The sequence below is a fragment of the Penicillium psychrosexuale genome, assembly GCF_028828465.1.
Source record: "Penicillium psychrosexuale strain IBT 29551 chromosome Unknown utg000004l, whole genome shotgun sequence".
Lineage (NCBI taxonomy): Eukaryota > Fungi > Ascomycota > Eurotiomycetes > Eurotiales > Aspergillaceae > Penicillium > Penicillium psychrosexuale.
Genome location: NW_026643189.1, coordinates 4,288,024 through 4,304,770, shown reverse-complemented (window position 1 = coordinate 4,304,770; position 16,747 = coordinate 4,288,024). Strand labels below are relative to the sequence as shown.

Here is a 16,747-nt window from a genome sequence, read left to right as displayed (position 1 = left end):
TTAGTGAAACTCCTATGAGCAATATTTACAAGAAACATCCCAAAGTTACTTACTATTGTTTACCACAATGTGTCATTCCATCGTCTGGTACTATGCCCTATGCCAGCACCAGGACCCGGAAGCAACTCGCCTGATCATGTGCCGCAGAGCCTTCATAGTAGGCTACGAGTGTGCCGAAGCGCAAAGCACATTCTTTTTCTCGATTATAGGGAATTGTGCGCAATGCAGGCTTAACCAGCTGCTGCTACGCCACTCTGTCTTTCGCGACTGGCGGAGAGAAGATGTTCTGTCTGCGCTCAACGGTGCATTCCAATACAGCGACGAAGACGGCTGGAATATCGATGACAGCGATGCCGACGAGTTAGATATGGAAACGTGGATTCCCCAGTCTCCCAGCTTGACTACTAGGACATTCGCTGAGCGAGCTGAGAACCGGGAGACCAGTGTATCATTCCACGAGGGTCCCACACGAACGCCGACCATAGTGCACCAGTCCTCACCTCACTTGTCTTGTGTCGCTTTGGTTGGATATGCTGATGACTACGCAGATGATGAAGATGTTGAAGATGAGCCTTTGCAGGAGCCTCAGCCCCAGACGAGTCGGCGCTGGCGCTCTTTGATTCCTCGTCCTACTAGGTTGGTGCGCAACGAGCAGAATGTTACATATATGGCGTTCAGCACTGATGACGATATGTTGGACACAGAGCCTTTCCTCGGCACTCCTAAACCGAAGAAGTATCATCGGACTTGGCGTTCCTGGATTCCCCTTCCTGTTAAGAAGTTGTCGGAGCAATAGATTGATGGAATAGAGTAGTAGGATAGAAATTTTTGATGTTTCATAGGAGATTAGGTGATTGAATGTTGAGATGATTCATAGTCTGCATTTTGTTTTACTTTAGAGTAATCCTAGAGTAATCCTAGAGTAATCCTAGAGTAATCCTAGAGTAATCCTAGGGAACATCGCAATGAGACTTCACTAGAGCAACATCAAATGAAATCGAGCATTATCATTAACATAGCTAATTAATAATATGAAAGGGTATAAACATAAGCAATTGGCCATGTAAAACCCCGGTCATACTCCTCGGTCCGAGAGGCCTTGCTATGATTTTGTTGCCGTGCAATAGTCGAGAATGCACAAATTAGCATATAATCGAGATGTCATGTCGTATAAGAGAGGACGAACATGGGCAACTAGACTGTGTAAATCCCTTGGTTGAACTTGTCGAGATCAAAAAATCGTGCCGTGATTTCGTTGCCATTGAAGATCCGGCCTTCGAGCGCGTTCACGGCCTAATGGATATGCAATAGTCAGCAATGCACAACTCACATTTGAATCAAGACGTAGATATCAAAAGCTTACCCGTAGACCAGACAAGGGATGAGTAAATTTGATCAAGACCGGGACTGGGGTTCCGACGTCGCGAGGGATGACGACTCGCTCCACGTCTCCATACTATGAGTCCCGGAAGTTAGTAAAAGCACCCAAGCCAATCTAAAAAGGAAACGTACCTTCTCTTTGCATTCATCTCCAATCTCCTGCACCAAGCCACCATTATGACTTCCCTCTATCTCCGCATCCAGGTCCATACCGTTCAACATGCCCCGTAGGATGACCACTTCGCTCATAGGGCCAAACTTGCTGGTTTCATATTCGCCCTTCTTGTTGCTTCCAATGATCTTACCTCGCCCGGCAGGTGTGACAAAGCCACCACCCTCTGAGTCTGGTCGCTTCTTTCGCTTCTCAAGCTTGACCTGTAGCGGCTTCACCATACCAGAACCAGTAGCGCCGAGGCCGGAACCCTTGGTCCAGCCATACTTGGAAAGCAGTCGTTCTGCGAAACCTTGTTGCCCGGGACGAAGAGACCGTGGAGCGGACTCGTCTGGTTCTTCCTCGTCTGCCGGTTGATCTTGGGCCAATGCGGCTTCAAGTTCAGCTTCGGAGGCTGGGATTTCTTCTGGGGGTGGCGGAAGATTGTATCGGACTGGTGCGCGGGATATGGTTGCAGAGCTTGGCTGGAAGGCGTCAAGGGGGCGTGGTGGTGGAGGTGGTATGGTTTGTCCCGATGGTGGGCCATCAGAAATTGGAGTAGGATCTTCAGCTCGGCGTGGAGGCGAAGGCGGGATTTGTGCGTGAGCAGCGATTGAATCATTGTCGAGGCGTTGCCCTAATGCTGCACGGCGAGCAAATGCATCGTCCCCAGATGTGTCATTGGGGATAGAAGCTGGTGGTTGCACATCATTGAGGTTTGGCGGCGGCGCAAAGTTGCTTGGAGGCGCAAATTGTTCTGGTGATATCTGATTAGCCTGGATATCGTCACCCATCGTAAAAGACCCGAACATACGCTTTTTTGGCTGGTCATAATCATCGCTATCGGAATACCTGCTCGGTGAGCGCTTCCTAGCAAGCGCATACAAGCTATCCTTCCACTCGCGGACTTCACCAATCTTCTCGTCGCTATGGCCGTATTCCGCGCAATTTGTAGGCCGAGAAGAGTCGTAGATATCTTCCCAGTTTTGGACAACATGTGTTTCAAAGTTCTTCTTGCGCTTCTTTCTCCCACCACGCTGTCGCTTTTCACGGGCGTACTCATACTCGTCATCTTCAACGGCTGTCCAATCAGCCAAGGTGCTCTTTGTCGGTATCGAAGGGTTAGCTGAGGGCTGTGGTTGAGGTGCCTTGGGTAAAGTATGTTTCGGTTTTGGCTTCTGGGCTGAGAGCTGTGGTCTTTTGGGGGGTTGGAATCGAAGGGATGCTATGAAAAAAAAACCGCAAGTCAGCATGTGCCGCTCCGATATTAACAAGTCGAGGGTAAATACCAGGATTCAGCTGTTGCTTTTTGACGCCCGCGTCATCGGGTTGAGGTTCTGTCTCCGCCTGCTTAAAGACAACAGGGGCACGGGAGATGGTACCGGGTGTATCGCCAGACGGATTTAGTAGGTTGGCATACAGGGACATGCCCCTTCTCGGAGGGGTGGGATCAGAAGCCATCACTGTTAAGCTATGGTAAGAAAGTGGTTGTCTTGAGAACGGCGGCATCGCGATAAGGCTTCTTCTATCTGGCGCCGCAACTCTCCGACTCTCCGCCTCCCACCACCTATAATTGTCACCTTTACCATCACCTGTGCCATCCTTAGCTATTCCTCGTCTAGTTGGTTTCTACTTGGATTTCCGCAACTTTGCTCAATTGTCCATTGTCAAATAGAATCTGCGCCTCTATTTAAACAAGTTCGGCCGGCAAAGGTCGATAGCTCAAGCTCAAGCCTAAGCCAAAACCAAACCCGGACGTGGACACGATGACCGAACCAAACAAAGCATTAGGGAAGCCAAAAGGGGTATGTACAAATGCATTGCACAGACCAATATAAACACTATCAGGCCACTTGATTTCTTAGCCAAATCCTCCAATCCTTCCTCCGCTTTCATATCAAATGAGTCTTTTAATACTGATATCGATCTAGTCTCTCAATGCTCCTATTGCAGCTTTCACTATGGCTATCCTCCTTTTGACATACTGTAGTAGCTCTATCCGCTCTGCACGGCGAGATGCCCAAACCCATGTTCCCGGTCCTCATCAGCCACCTCCACGAAAAGACGAGTCCTGGGTTGAACAAGCACTTGAGGAGAGTCGAGCGCAGAATGGTGGGAAGGGACGATCTTGAGGTTTACCTACATACATATGTATGTTGAAGGGTGCTTTTCTACATGTATTATATGGAGAACAGTATTTGATAAATAGATTGTGATACCAACATGTAAAATACTTTGTTCATTCGCTCTTGTTGCTATGTAGAAGGTGAAAAGATAGCAAAGTAACATCTGCGTCTTCATATTCAATCAGAATTTTCAGTGTATGAATGATCATGCCCCGGGAGTCTAAGTGTATTGACAACCCAGTTCAATCTTGAAATTGTTCATCATGCGAATAGTGAAGGAATGTGTGATATGACCAAAGGAATTGCAAGGCGGGGTAGTATGAGACTATATGGGCACATCTAGCTGCCTTTCAATGGATCAAATAGTCACAAAGCCAATGAGGTTATTGATTTATGCAAACCAGGTTAGTAAGTGAAGCTGATTGAAATCGACACCTGGTTGATCTAGGATTGTTTTCTGACCACTGTTGATTGATTCCAAAGTGCCAGCATTGAACACTTGGGTATCAAGTACAGATTGATGGTTTGTCGAAGAGGAAAATGTGGAGGGAGAAGTGGAAGGAAAAGAGGGAAGAAAAATAATTGCGGCAAATTTAAATAGTGTGTCACGTGCCTGCCCCATAATCTACTTAGCCTAGGATGCATCCATCTATACAACGTTTATCATCAACAAGCTGTGTGGCAGGTTTTCCACACACTGTACTTTCCAACGTAACAATTGTTAGGCTTCGCTTGGGATGAGAGTTGATATCAATCTGCCAGTCTTGAAAATTCGCGCTACTTTTCATTCATCAAACTTGTCTCAAACTCCGAATACAACGCAAGTACTCCGTACAAACGAGGCGGAATCCAAAGAGATAGGTCTGGAGGACGGTTAACATTCATGCCAGAGGCTATGCAATGGTCGAGATGAAGTCTGATCTAATTTTCTAACGGATAGCTTCAATTGAAATATGCTATTCGTCTTTCAGAATCAGGCATGAGGGCCGTTTCTTTATTTGAGGACGTATATTCACAAGAATGGGCAACCATGTAGAATAGGTATGTATGTACAGAAAATACATGCAGAAGCCAGGAAGATAATAGACAAGTCAAAAAGGAGCAAGAAAAGAAAAGCCATGCTTGGAGGTACAATAATGTTCCAGCTAAAATGCAGCGAGCATATGAAGACATGTGAAAGCTGTTTCACATGTCAGAGCCCTAGAAGTCTGGAGACACTGTCATCTATGCCGAAACGCTCGGATGCTTTCAGAATGCAGTAGCAAATTTTACTCGCTAAAGATTGATCTCAAATATCGAGTAACAGACCGCCTCGTCCATGTCTATACAGGTTGTGACAAAGGGAAAAAGAAGGACTCGGCGATCAGAAGCGGTGGGGTGCGATGTGATAGAAGCGGATATGAAGGGAGGAGGATGAAGCGTCGAGGTTGAAGGTTGAAGGTTGGGGTGGAGGGTGAGGGTGGAGCGTGGAGGGTAGAGGTTAAAGGTTGGAGGTTGGAGGTTGGGGTTGGGGTTGGGGTTGAAGGTTGGAGATAGTCTTTTGTGTGATGATATTGTGTCAAATAGATCGCGCAGCTTCTTCTTCCGCCTGGAGCCTCAGAGCACCGGCATGCTGCAAATCACCGATCTGCCGCCGCAGGTATTCGTAGGTGAGCATGGTGGTCATAGCAGCCGGAACGGCCCGGAATAGGTTGACGCCGATCCCTGAGTAAAACGCATGCCATCCCTCCTCCTTGAGGATTGTTCGGAACGTGCGTATAACGCCATTGTACCGTGGGCGGCTGGGCATTCCATCTGACGAGGATATGCCACCCGACCGGCCGCGGTCATGTGGATGTTTCAATCCACCGCGGAATGCGATCTCTTCGTGGGATTGCGCCGGAACACCCCGTTGCTGTGTTTGGAGTCGTGTCCGCAAAACCTCGTGCGGGTACGTGATTGTGCTGGCACAGATCTTGCTGAGGAAAGTGGCAGCGGATATTCCAGCCCAGTGTGAGCTCCCATCCTCCTGGTGTTCACCGATACCAGAGCCCGTGAACGTCATTTTTAGATATTCGTAAAGTGGGAATTGAATGGCCACATGTGTCAGTCCCAGCAGAGCCGGGGTGAGGCCAGAGTAGAAGGAGCGAAGGCCCTCAATTTGATACATCTTTCGAGCAGCATCCCATGTGCCTTTGTATTGCCAAGGGGCTCGCACTCCTTCGCTGTTTTGTTTGATGCTTTGTGACATGAGCCTAGTTTTGATGACCCAAATGGGGTTCGTCACAACCGTTGAACATGCACCGGCCGTGACCGAAGCATAGCCGCGGGATAACCACCAGTTTCCTATGGTTTTGTCAGTACTGCTGAATGACCGAATCCTCCATTCTGGAGTACTTACCTGTCTTGTCATAGAAATATTCACGAGCACGGTCATAGACTGCTAGATAAACAGCCCACGTGGGGAGATATCCCAGCAACATTGGACCTAGTCCCTGGTAGAGACCGCGAATGCCATCTTCTCGCCAAATCTTCCTTCCGCTTCCAAGCAAGCCACGATACAGCATCCCCGAGGCAACTTGCTTTGCTCCCCGCCGAAACCCGCCCTGGGCTTGAAGCTTCGTTTTGATGACATCAAGAGGGCATGTGACAATCCCAGAAGCCATGCCAGCGCTAGCTCCGCAGAGAGGTGCTACGTAAAAGTTGGGTATCTTGGTGGAAAAGAGCTCGAGGCGGATTTTGAAATCGGAGATCGGTGCGGGCAAGTTGGGGGTATTGTCGACATGGGTTGACCGAGCTTGGGATTGGGAGCTGTCTGGAGCGCCTCGGCCGTTTGTATTCATCTTGGCGGCTGGCGCTCACGCAGCTTTTCGACCGTACTGAATCAATGAGGCTTCCCGGACACGAGCATAGTTATCGAGTGGCTCAATCCGGAACCCGAGAATACTATTTCGAACGGAGCTGGGAAAGAGATGTAGATTTATCCGGAGGTCCAAAGTCCCAAGGTCCAAAGTCCTTCGCGGGTGTAAGGAAGGAGGTATGAGTAATGACGGAGAATTGAGAGAGGGTTTTGGGGGGCCGATGTTGCCGAACCCGGTGTGCTTCCTTTTGAATGCGCAATGTTCTATTATCAGCACGGATGTGGGCGGGGTTCTCGGAACGATCAAGCTTCTTAACGTAAGCAGGGATCAGTGGATGCTTTGCTGATTGACAAATCCCATCTCTCTCAAATCAAATAACAAGATCGCAAAGGGGACATGACATAGCAAACCGATCTGTTAGATAGAGTGTGCCGATTGAACAATCCCAGATTCTCGCCGCCTAAGGCGCATATAGATCACGTGTCAATAGCCTCAGGTGTAGAACTGCCGTTTCAGGACTAGCCGCCCGAGCTCCGTTTTGCACAACCTCGCAACATCGGGTCATCTCGTGTTCCCGATAGCCTTTCTAACCTTTCACCACACCCACGTCAATTGGGATACCCGGGATTCAAAATGTCTGTCCCTTCGCTCGCCAGTTACATCGTCAAGCGCCCATGGCTCAAGAGCTGGCTCACCCCTCTCTCCCACTGGTACACCGATGCCGCCGGCTACAGGAGACTCGGACTCAAGTAAATCTTGCCCTCTCACATCGACAACCCCCCACCACGAGCGATTGAGACAAGGATTGGGAATTGGCTGGTCAAATTCGGCATGCATCGGTGGCATATCTTTTGAATGCAATCGGAGTCGTGTCGAATTCGCCCGGAGCCCCGGTCTTGCGGATATCGTTCGCGGCAGGGTTGGACCGAAACACTTGCTAACCGCCCAACTAGGTTCGATGACCTGATCCCCGAGGAGAGCGAGAATGTCCAGAAGGCCATCAAGCGTCTTCCCGCCAAGGAGGCCTATGACCGTGTCTTCCGCATCCGCCGCGCCTTCCAGGTTCGCCCGATCCCTTCTGTACCCGACTGGCGCAAAGGCTAACAAATGTGTCAATTGCAGTGCTCCATCTCCCACACTCTTCTTCCCGCCAACGAGCAGATCAAGCCCGAGGAGGTGAGTCCCCGACATCCAAATTTCGCCCTCCCCGCATTAGTCTCCATATCGGCCAATCCTGTTGCACGGATTTGTCACATCCAATTCGACTCCGTTTCGGGGTATACACTCACCACAACGAATACAATGCTAACGATGCAAATCAAATAGGACGTCGAGTACCTTAGCCCTATCATCCGCGAGATCGAGAAGGAGGTTAAGGAGCGTGCTGACCTTGACAACCTTGTTGTCCGCAAGTAAGCCGTTGCTACTTGGTTCAATAGAATATGAAAACAAGGGGTTGGGGTAGCATTGTTCTTGGCATGGAATAAACGCCTGGTGTGCTTTCTTCGTAATGGAATGGGCGTTGTCGTCGGCGGCCCATGGCTTGGTTACGCAGCCTGAGTGTACTGATACTGTACAAATCGATTTTCTTCGCGCGCTTATATTCATGGTCAATCTTGTATCGACAAGCGGGTCTTGCACCTCTTGGACATCACTCTGTAGTAATGACTGGATAACCTATGCGGGTTGTGGTAGCTGGTCTGTTTGGGTTCGCCCAATAACTATGCCTACACAGTAAACCATCTTCGATTATTCACCTTTTCTTATGGCTGTGAACTCAAAGCCACAATTCATTTTCAAATATTAAATATATACACTATGAAAACATATACTACAACCTCATCTCAGGTGGTCGACGTCTAAATCACACGGTATCAAGACAAGCCGGATTCACGGATGTAGTACCTCTTCTACCTCTTTTAACCGCCAAGAACAGCAACATCAACGTTCTCAATCCGCCACATATACCACATGAACAGACTCCTAGAGCAACTAGGTTAGCACATTATCTGCCAGTTAACAGTATAAACAGGATCAAGCGTACCTATATGGTGCAAACTTGGCAGCAAGTTCAAGCATATCCTTTTCAGCCATATATTTGAACTTACCACCACCCTTGCCCTTAAGTTTGCTCACATCACGACCCATAAAGGCAGCACAGCCACGCCTACCACAGTGTCAATAAACGCTTCCACTAACCCACAGCACAAACATCACCCAGCTATAAGACCAATAGAATGAAATCAAAAAATGAACTTACTGTACTCCCAAATCCCCAGTAGAAAACACATCAATGCGCTTAAGCGCAAACATAGCAAACATCTCAACTGACCACTTCCCCAACCCCCGAACAGCAATAAGCTTTTCAAAAAGCTCCTCATCAGTAGCCCGCGCCAACATCCTCGCCCCAAGCTCCCCACTAGCAAACTTCTCCGCAAGACCCTGGATATACTCCGCCTTGCGCTGCGACAGCCCCGCCGTGCGCAGGGTAGCGATATCACACTTGGCAACCTGATCCGGAGTCGGGAACTTGGCATGTCTATGCCCATCAGGCGCAACAGTATCGGGCAAATCAAACAGTGACAGGAACTTGTTCCGGATAGACTTTGCTGCCGCGCCAGAGACTTGCTGGCCGATGATGCTGCTGGTCAGGCTGTTAAAGGGGTCGATTTCCTCTGCCAGGCCGGCCGGCGAGAAGAGCGGACATGGATGCTGCTCGATCACTGCTGCGATGCGCGGGTCTGTTGCTATGAGGTGCGCGGTGGCTTTCTCGAGCAGTGTCCCTGTTGTGGCTGTTGGCCGTGGAAGTCCGGTTTTTGAGGGGGAGGCATCTTCCGCGTGCGCTGGGTAGGCGTTTACTGTTGAGCCGTGGGGGGTTATGAGGATTGCGTTTGTTCGGTGCGGGTCGACGGGACGGTCGAGGGGAGGGGGGGTCTGGGGTCTGAATATCGTGGGGTTAGTGGGTGAGGGCTGGTTGTCTGTTTCTTGTTTCTCTGCGACTGCGGGCTCCGGGGACCAATAGGAGATTTCTGTTTTTGGTTTTGGTTTTGTACTTGTAGGTTTCTTGTCTGATTTGTTGGTCTTTGTGGGTGCCTTGCGAGGTTTTGTCACTGCGCTGTGTTGGACTCTTGCTTCGCTCGGAGCTGAGCTTTGGAGTAGTGGTGACTTGATGGTTGGGACGGAAGCAAGTCGGGCTGAGCGTCTGAGTGACATTCTTGAATGATATGAGATAGTCAATGGCCTATGTACGGAGTACTGGACCTGAGGAGGTCTGAGGGGTCGTCGTAGCGGAAGCTGGGGTTTGCTGAGGTGCGGAGTTCCGAGTTGGAGATCCGCTACCCCACGAATGCCAACCACGCTCTTCAATGGGACCTGGACAGACAGACATGCGAAATTTAATCATATTTATCATTGACCGTTGATTTCGATATGGTAATTGCTCTTATTTTCGTGCATGCTTACCACTTCTCATGTATGACGTATTTCCAACATATGCAAGCTATAGTCATCTATATATCTGACACCTTTAAACACCATTATAGATTCCCACTCGACGGAAAGCCTATGCGCAGGAGTCGTGGATATTTCTAGTAGTTTCAACAAGCACCTATGGAGCTCATTAATTTGTTTCTTACGCCAAATCTATGAAGAGGAGTAGGGTTGCCTGCCAAGAGTTATATCCATGGGTTATATTGAAACTTACAGGAGTAGGATCTTATGAATATGAATCGCACATTACTCTCCTTGTCATCTCTCTCTAACCCACGTCATCGTCATGGATTATCTGCAACATACATCAGCGCTCTTCGTTGTATAGATGTGGTATGCGATCCACTGATGGTTCTATGAGTTGATTGTATATTGCAAACAGTGCTATGATTCCAATGTTACATCGACGAAAGTTCGATAAAAGCCTCAATGCACATAGATGTAGCATCCAAGGCTATTTGCCCCAATGATATCTATGGTATGTGTCAATGATGGAAGATGTACGGAATAGACAGTTGCTATAAATATCCCTATAATCTTGGGAGACGTATACAGCCCGTGATTGTACCTTGGATTTATACTGAGAACTCACGCGATTGGATGCGATATACTCCGCTACAGCATTGTCCCAAGGAACTATCCGCAAGAACACCCCGTGGCCCGAAATTGAAGAACTATGGTAGCTTGGTAATATATTACGAGATTTACATGAAATTTGAAAGACTTAAAGACCGAGGATGGATATAATTCGTGATTTATTAGTGGGATTTTGGATTGGAACTATTGTTCAGAGAGATCGGGGTTCGCGTCGGTGGCTTGCGATTATATATTAACCCAATCGCCGACGGATTTATCGGAGGGGTTAAAAAATAGAAAAAAAATGAAAGAGCAGAAATAGTCCGAACGAACCGACCGTTCATCTAATGCAATTAATAGATATCGACCAATAAAAACCGAGATTATCATTTAGGCCGAAGCGTTGAGCCGAGTCAACTCCAAGATGTTGGTGCATTAGTTCGAAATTAGAAACAAGAATGAATCCCTGTTCGTGCGACCACTACTAGAAGCCATCAGAATCAGAGTACGATAACCAGAAGGCGGGAAAGCTTCGCATTACAGCCCCAGCCTTCACCAGCATAATGCACATAACCCAGAGTGGTCGGGCGAGTGCGTACTCCGTACTTTTGGATCATTGTCCGTGTTCTAGGGAATGTGGCCATTCGCAACCCCTAGATAGGTCATTGCTGAGCGTTCCACGCATTCCCATGCGTGGCCCTCTCGGCCTTTTAGGGCAGACAGGAATGTGTGCTGAATGCTAGGCAGAAATCGCCATACACATGTGTCTTTGTCTTTCGTACTCCGTACCTACTGTGACAAGTGCCAAGTTTAGGGCCAGCACAGCTGGACTCAGCTTTGGGGTATCCATATTTGTGGCGTAACGAGCACGGGCAAGTATTGAAGTCAGTATGTGTCGAAATTTTCCGAATCAATAGACTTGGGCTTCGCGACAAGGCCACGCGGCCATTCTTTATAGTCGAAGACGTATGGACGAGAATATAGCAAATCAATGAAGTTTTTTGATAGGATTGGACGCGATAGAAAAAAACATATCACGTAGTGGAGCAGTACAAGAGTGGGGTGCGACGTATCGAGTGAGTTGGCTTCTTCTGAAACATTTCCCGACTTTACATCGCCAATAACCACTTTGCCACCCGAAAGGGGAACGACACTTAAGTCAGTTGTATCCGGAGTACGAAGTAAATATCCCATTGTCAATACTGTCAATTCCATTGGGTCTTCTAGAACGAGGTGCGATGGATTCGCTATCGAAGATGTCCCGGGCCGATGAAGCTCTAGACAATGCTTGACAGGAGCTCCATCGCCGGGGCCAAAGTTATAGCCGGTTCTGCATTGTTACCGAAAACGCACAGATGTTGAAATTTTCAATGTACAACGTACGAAAATTTCCAAATGAGTCCTTGAGATCGTCTGGAGGTGCGTCCTTGTGATTTAAAGCTGTACATGTACACCGTACACCGTACAACAAGGCAAGGCAGGTACCTCTACCTAGCGAAATCATGTACCTAATTGGGTACGAATGGAAAGTGTGGCGAAGCTTCACAAGTCGTGATCGACTACCGATCTCCGAGAATTAGATTACCTCTTATACCAACTGATGGGCGCATGGCGCATAAATTAGGGGTCTGAGAGGGACTGCATGGCTTGATGCTTGGCATAGGCTTTTCCGAGCACGATTTGCATATCACATTCGCGAGGGGGGCGATGTTTCGCCTCAGGTAGAGTTGGATTTTCGGAAAACAGCCAGGATTGACAGTAATCCAGGGCGAGTCATTCCAACGTGCCAATCAGAAGTCGCGCATGCCGCAATCGACGATAGCGGCAGGGGGCGGGTCCATAGAAGGCCCGCAAATTTAGATCGGCCACTATCAAAGTGAGAAGCTTCGAAACCAGTTTGAAGATTGCGTGGCTAGTGTTTCGGGGAGAATCGGTGCGTGCAGTGGTGGAGGGGTTGGCAGTTGGTATGTTGTAGGTAGGGTATACCTATGCATTGTACAAGAAGTACAAGAATAGTTATAGGGGTTGAGATTGTCTCATATAAATGCAATGAGATTGAACGAGAAATGAAGTTACAGTCTAAGACAATTTAAGATCAACAGGGGAGTGAGCTAAATCGGATAACTAGATGACGACAGGTTGATAAATTGGCTAGTAGTTAACTTCTTGGTCAAGTTCGTTAAGACGTTCGTCACGAGCTAGTATTATGCATTATTATTAGATCCTTTTAGTATTGAGGACGTATCTTCTGGATGGACGGGCATAAATTTGCATGGTCCATGTCCAAGATACCGAGGATATGACAACGTACTTTTGATATCCGCAAACAAAGCTACAAGACACCAAATTCTACGGTACATAGTACGGAGTATGGAGTACAGAATACAGAATCTACCGTGGCAACTATAGATCACCCAAGTCATAGGCTACCTTGCCGAGTGCATAGCCCGAATTGAAAGTGACGAAAACATCTCCAATATCATGCAAACATGAATATCTACATGTGAACTCCAATATTCCCCAGTCTATGAATCATCATGTAAACAAAATACTCTTCCAAAGGTTTACCAAAATGGAGAAAGGGGGGCGACTTAGCGTTGAAAAGCAGGGAATTGGTCTGGAGTTATTTAAGAATTGAGTTTTTGATTTAATTGGTATTTTTCAGTTCTGGTAATTTGTGGTAATCCTGGTAATTTGCGTAACCCTCCACTACTCAAGTCACGAGAAACTCGATAAATTACCTGGCACTGCCCTGCCATGCCGGATGCGGTACTGTGTGTGTTTCTCCCTTGGTATAGTGGCACCTGGTAAGATTAGAATACAAACAATCTCCACCCTCCCCTTTCCTCTCGCCCCAAGGCTCCTTCTTCTTCTTCATTTTACTCTCCTCCAACCTTCGTCCATTCGTTCTTACCATTATTTGAAGTTCCTGCCTCGTACCACTCGGCAGTATATCTCCGCTTCCCTCTCGTTTGAAGCGCTTCTTCTCTAATCACTCATTGCGAATTTTCCTGCTCAACCCATTCCCATATCTCTAATCGGTACGGACACCACTAACCCCCTGGTCGAAAAATCACACTGACACCTCCTTTAGAATCTTATCATGTCTCTCAAGTACATCCTCCCTGCGCTGGCCGCCAGTCGGGCAGTTTTCGCTGCCAGTGAGTATTCTGTTCCTGGCATAATGATACACCCACTAATAATGCCCTCTTACAGCTTCCTGCGGTGATACCAAGGTCACCACCCAGAGCGACGCTGATGCGGTCAACACTTGCACCACCATCAAGGGTGATATCACCATCGACAAGTCCTACAGCGGCGACCTTACGCTCAGCGGTATCGAGAAGATTACCGGTGGTCTGATCTGCTCCGGTGGTCAGAACGTCAGCTCTATCAGCGCCAGCTCTCTCACATCGATCGGCAAAGCCTTCGACTTGGAGGGACTCACCACCCTGACCCTGCTTGACTTCGCTGAGCTCGACTCCGTTGGCTCCATCAACTGGGAGGCTCTCCCTAAGCTCCAGTCCCTGTCTTTCGCCAAGGGTGTCACCCAGGCCGGCGATGTCAGCATCGCCAACACTGGTCTCACTGATCTGACCGGTATTACCCTCAAGACTGTCGGTACCTTCAGCATCCAGAACAACCGTGATCTGAAGACCATCAACATCAACAACCTCATGAACGCCACCGACTTGATCAGCTTCTCGGGTAACTACGATACCCTCGAGGTCGATCTCCCCAACCTCGGCACCGGTACCAACATGACCTTCCAGAACATCTCCTCGGTCTCCCTGCCTTCCCTTGAGAAGCTTACCGGTCAGCTCGGCTTCTGGGGTACCAAGTTCGAGACCTTCTCCGCTCCCAACCTTACCCAGACCGGTGACTTGATCTTCAAGGACAACACCAAGCTGTCCAACATCAGCATGCCCGTTCTGAAGACTGTTGACGGTGGATTCACCATTGCCCGTGATGACAAGCTCTCCACCATCAGCCTGCCCATGCTCCAGCGTGTTAACGGTGCCATTGACTTCAGCGGTACCTTCAACAAGTAAGTGACCTCCATAGCTCTATCTGTGCACATACTAACAACAAATAGGCTTTCTCTTGGTGCTCTCAAGGACGTCGAGGGTAGCTTCAACATGCAGAGCACCCGCGGTAACTTCAGCTGCGACGATCTCCGCAAGCTGAAGAGCGACGATGTCATCAAGGGTACCTTCAAGTGTGATGCCACCAACGCCAACGCCACCACTTCCACCGGCACTTCTGGCTCCTCCACCTCTTCCAGCTCCACCACCTCTGCTGCTACCAGCTCCGGTGCTGCCTTCATGACCGGCGCCAACGTTCCCGTCGTTGGTATTGCTGCCGTCTTCGGTGCCCTTGCCCAGCTTCTGTAAGGTGTTGATTAGTGGAGGATTCAAATGACCTTGGGGATTTTTGTACAAAAGTCTACCAAGCAGCGAGCTCAATATTCGTTCCACATTGCAGTTGTTACGATAATAATTCGGTCTTTCGTGCAGAAAATTCGCAATATGGATTCTGACCTCGGGAGACGCCTCTCTGGAAGGAGTTCTTTTCTTATCCTTTTTGTGTTTATTGCTTTGCTATGTTCCAATGTTCGCTCATCGCGTCCTAATGCATTCGGTTGCAATTTGTAACCTGCTCGTTCCCTGTTGATATACCGAAAGGGGAGGCTGCTGCGGGCCTGTTGGTGGAATCTCGGTTCTTGTTGTACTTCTTGTGTAAACATTCCTTGAGTTTTTTTAATGCCGTAACCTTGCCTTTTATTCTAGTTGCGTGCGAGATAATGATTGTGTACCTTTTTTACCCGGACCTTTATTCTCATGAAAGTAGCCCTCCTACATGTATTGTCCTAGTAGTCCTGAATAGCCATCGATGTTGCATTTGTCCGTTGGGCCTCGGTATACGGTATACCCCTTGGACAATGCGTCTTTGTAGTACCTGCCGCCCGTCCAAATAGCGTAGACACACGAGGGGTCTGTCATCCGTTTTCTATATCCATCAGAGCCTGCGGCTTTCTCAACAAGATATATATCCACCCATGAATCCTATTCCATAACCACACCATGTCCAACTAATCGCTAACTCTAGTTCCAACTCCCTCGCTATAGACCAACTTCACTAGATCCCAAAGTCAAATCTCCAAAGACCGATGAAACTAGTCTCCCCAATTCCAAATCGCACCGACAAGTCGAACACAGCAAGCATCCGCATCCACATCCATCCACATCCACACAACAAAACCCCCGGTGAATCAACTCCAACATAACCTAGCCCGTGTCTAGCTAACTAGTTACATACCTAATACTACTCTATCGCACATACTCCAACAACCCCATCCCAATCTGAGGTCATAACCGACCAGCATCACAAAGCCAGTGGATCCCGGTGGGTACGCACTAAGCGTTGGACGCTAGTCACTCACTGAATATCGGTAGAACACATCCATGTGTGCGTTGTTCTTTTTTTTTCTTTCTTGGCTTGGGCTAGTTACTAGGTACCTTAGTAGTTATGGGATAGGTTAAAGGTCATGGATTATGGGAAAAGGAAAGAAAACATGGAACTTGGTTCGGCGATACGGGCTGGAGTCATTCCCGGGGCTCTCTGCTCCTGTGGTGGCTGTTGGGTTGTGCTTTTTTTTGTTGTCAGGTGGAATTTGTGGGAGGTTGGTTCGGAGAGATTTGGACAATAGTAGTATATTATAGTTATAGTGTGGGAATTGGAATAAAGGAAAGTATGAGATTCTATTCTTTCTATGTGGGCTAGTAAATGTCTACTCCCAAGTACACAGGTAGGTCCATATGGTATGATTGTCAGTAGACATTGTATGTTGTATGCCAGGGATATAATGATAGTACAACAACATAGAAGTACCTTCACACTCGTTCCTAAAGCTACCATGTGCGTCTCAGAATCATCCCATGGCCAGCATCAAGTTCCGAAGCAGTCAGAAATCGACAAGTCGAATCCACAGCGCCGGGCCGCATCCCTCGATCCGATTCGAAGGCTATGTGCGGGGTCTTTACTGGCGAGTTACATATGTACCAACGATCGGGATCGCAGCTAGCTTGAAACGGACAACGACTTTCAACGAATCGGAGGATGATTGGTTGGCGTGGTTGGTTCTCTTATCCGGAGAGGAATATAGGGTCGAAGGAAGGCTGGGA

At 48.3% G+C, this 16,747-nt stretch overlaps 7 protein-coding genes across 7 annotated transcripts; 4 read left to right on the top strand and 3 right to left on the bottom strand.

Moving 5' to 3' along the window:
* Positions 1-67: 67 nt before the first annotated feature.
* Positions 68-796, top strand: N7518_007502 (uncharacterized protein; the record flags this gene model as incomplete). The annotated part of the gene is made up of 1 exon (XM_057188429.1): positions 68-796. The coding sequence occupies one exon, from the start codon at positions 68-70 to the stop codon at positions 794-796; it is 729 nt and encodes a 242-aa protein (XP_057040132.1).
* Positions 797-1,194: 398 nt separating this feature from the next.
* N7518_007501 (uncharacterized protein) lies at positions 1,195-2,992 on the bottom strand (the record flags this gene model as incomplete). Its single annotated transcript, XM_057188428.1, has 4 exons — positions 1,195-1,293; positions 1,364-1,456; positions 1,513-2,756; positions 2,821-2,992. 4 exons carry the CDS (start codon positions 2,990-2,992, stop codon positions 1,195-1,197), a joined length of 1,608 nt encoding a protein of 535 aa, XP_057040131.1.
* Positions 2,993-3,297: 305 nt separating this feature from the next.
* N7518_007500 (uncharacterized protein) lies at positions 3,298-3,663 on the top strand (the record flags this gene model as incomplete). The annotated part of the gene is made up of 2 exons (XM_057188427.1): positions 3,298-3,336; positions 3,463-3,663. The coding sequence occupies 2 exons, from the start codon at positions 3,298-3,300 to the stop codon at positions 3,661-3,663; spliced, it is 240 nt and encodes a 79-aa protein (XP_057040130.1).
* A 1,552-nt stretch (positions 3,664-5,215) lies between these two features.
* On the bottom strand, positions 5,216-6,479 carry N7518_007499 (uncharacterized protein; the record flags this gene model as incomplete). Its single annotated transcript, XM_057188426.1, has 2 exons — positions 5,216-5,982; positions 6,038-6,479. The coding sequence occupies 2 exons, from the start codon at positions 6,477-6,479 to the stop codon at positions 5,216-5,218; spliced, it is 1,209 nt and encodes a 402-aa protein (XP_057040129.1).
* Positions 6,480-7,130: 651 nt separating this feature from the next.
* Positions 7,131-7,913, top strand: N7518_007498 (ubiquinol--cytochrome-c reductase subunit 7; the record flags this gene model as incomplete). Its single annotated transcript, XM_057188425.1, has 4 exons — positions 7,131-7,246; positions 7,451-7,559; positions 7,620-7,673; positions 7,824-7,913. 4 exons carry the CDS (start codon positions 7,131-7,133, stop codon positions 7,911-7,913), a joined length of 369 nt encoding a protein of 122 aa, XP_057040128.1.
* Positions 7,914-8,416: 503 nt separating this feature from the next.
* alkA (DNA-3-methyladenine glycosylase II) lies at positions 8,417-9,710 on the bottom strand (the record flags this gene model as incomplete). Its single annotated transcript, XM_057188424.1, has 3 exons — positions 8,417-8,480; positions 8,542-8,664; positions 8,758-9,710. 3 exons carry the CDS (start codon positions 9,708-9,710, stop codon positions 8,417-8,419), a joined length of 1,140 nt encoding a protein of 379 aa, XP_057040127.1.
* A 3,955-nt stretch (positions 9,711-13,665) lies between these two features.
* ecm33 (GPI-anchored protein Ecm33) lies at positions 13,666-14,956 on the top strand (the record flags this gene model as incomplete). The annotated part of the gene is made up of 3 exons (XM_057188423.1): positions 13,666-13,723; positions 13,779-14,610; positions 14,659-14,956. 3 exons carry the CDS (start codon positions 13,666-13,668, stop codon positions 14,954-14,956), a joined length of 1,188 nt encoding a protein of 395 aa, XP_057040126.1.
* Positions 14,957-16,747: the final 1,791 nt, after the last annotated feature.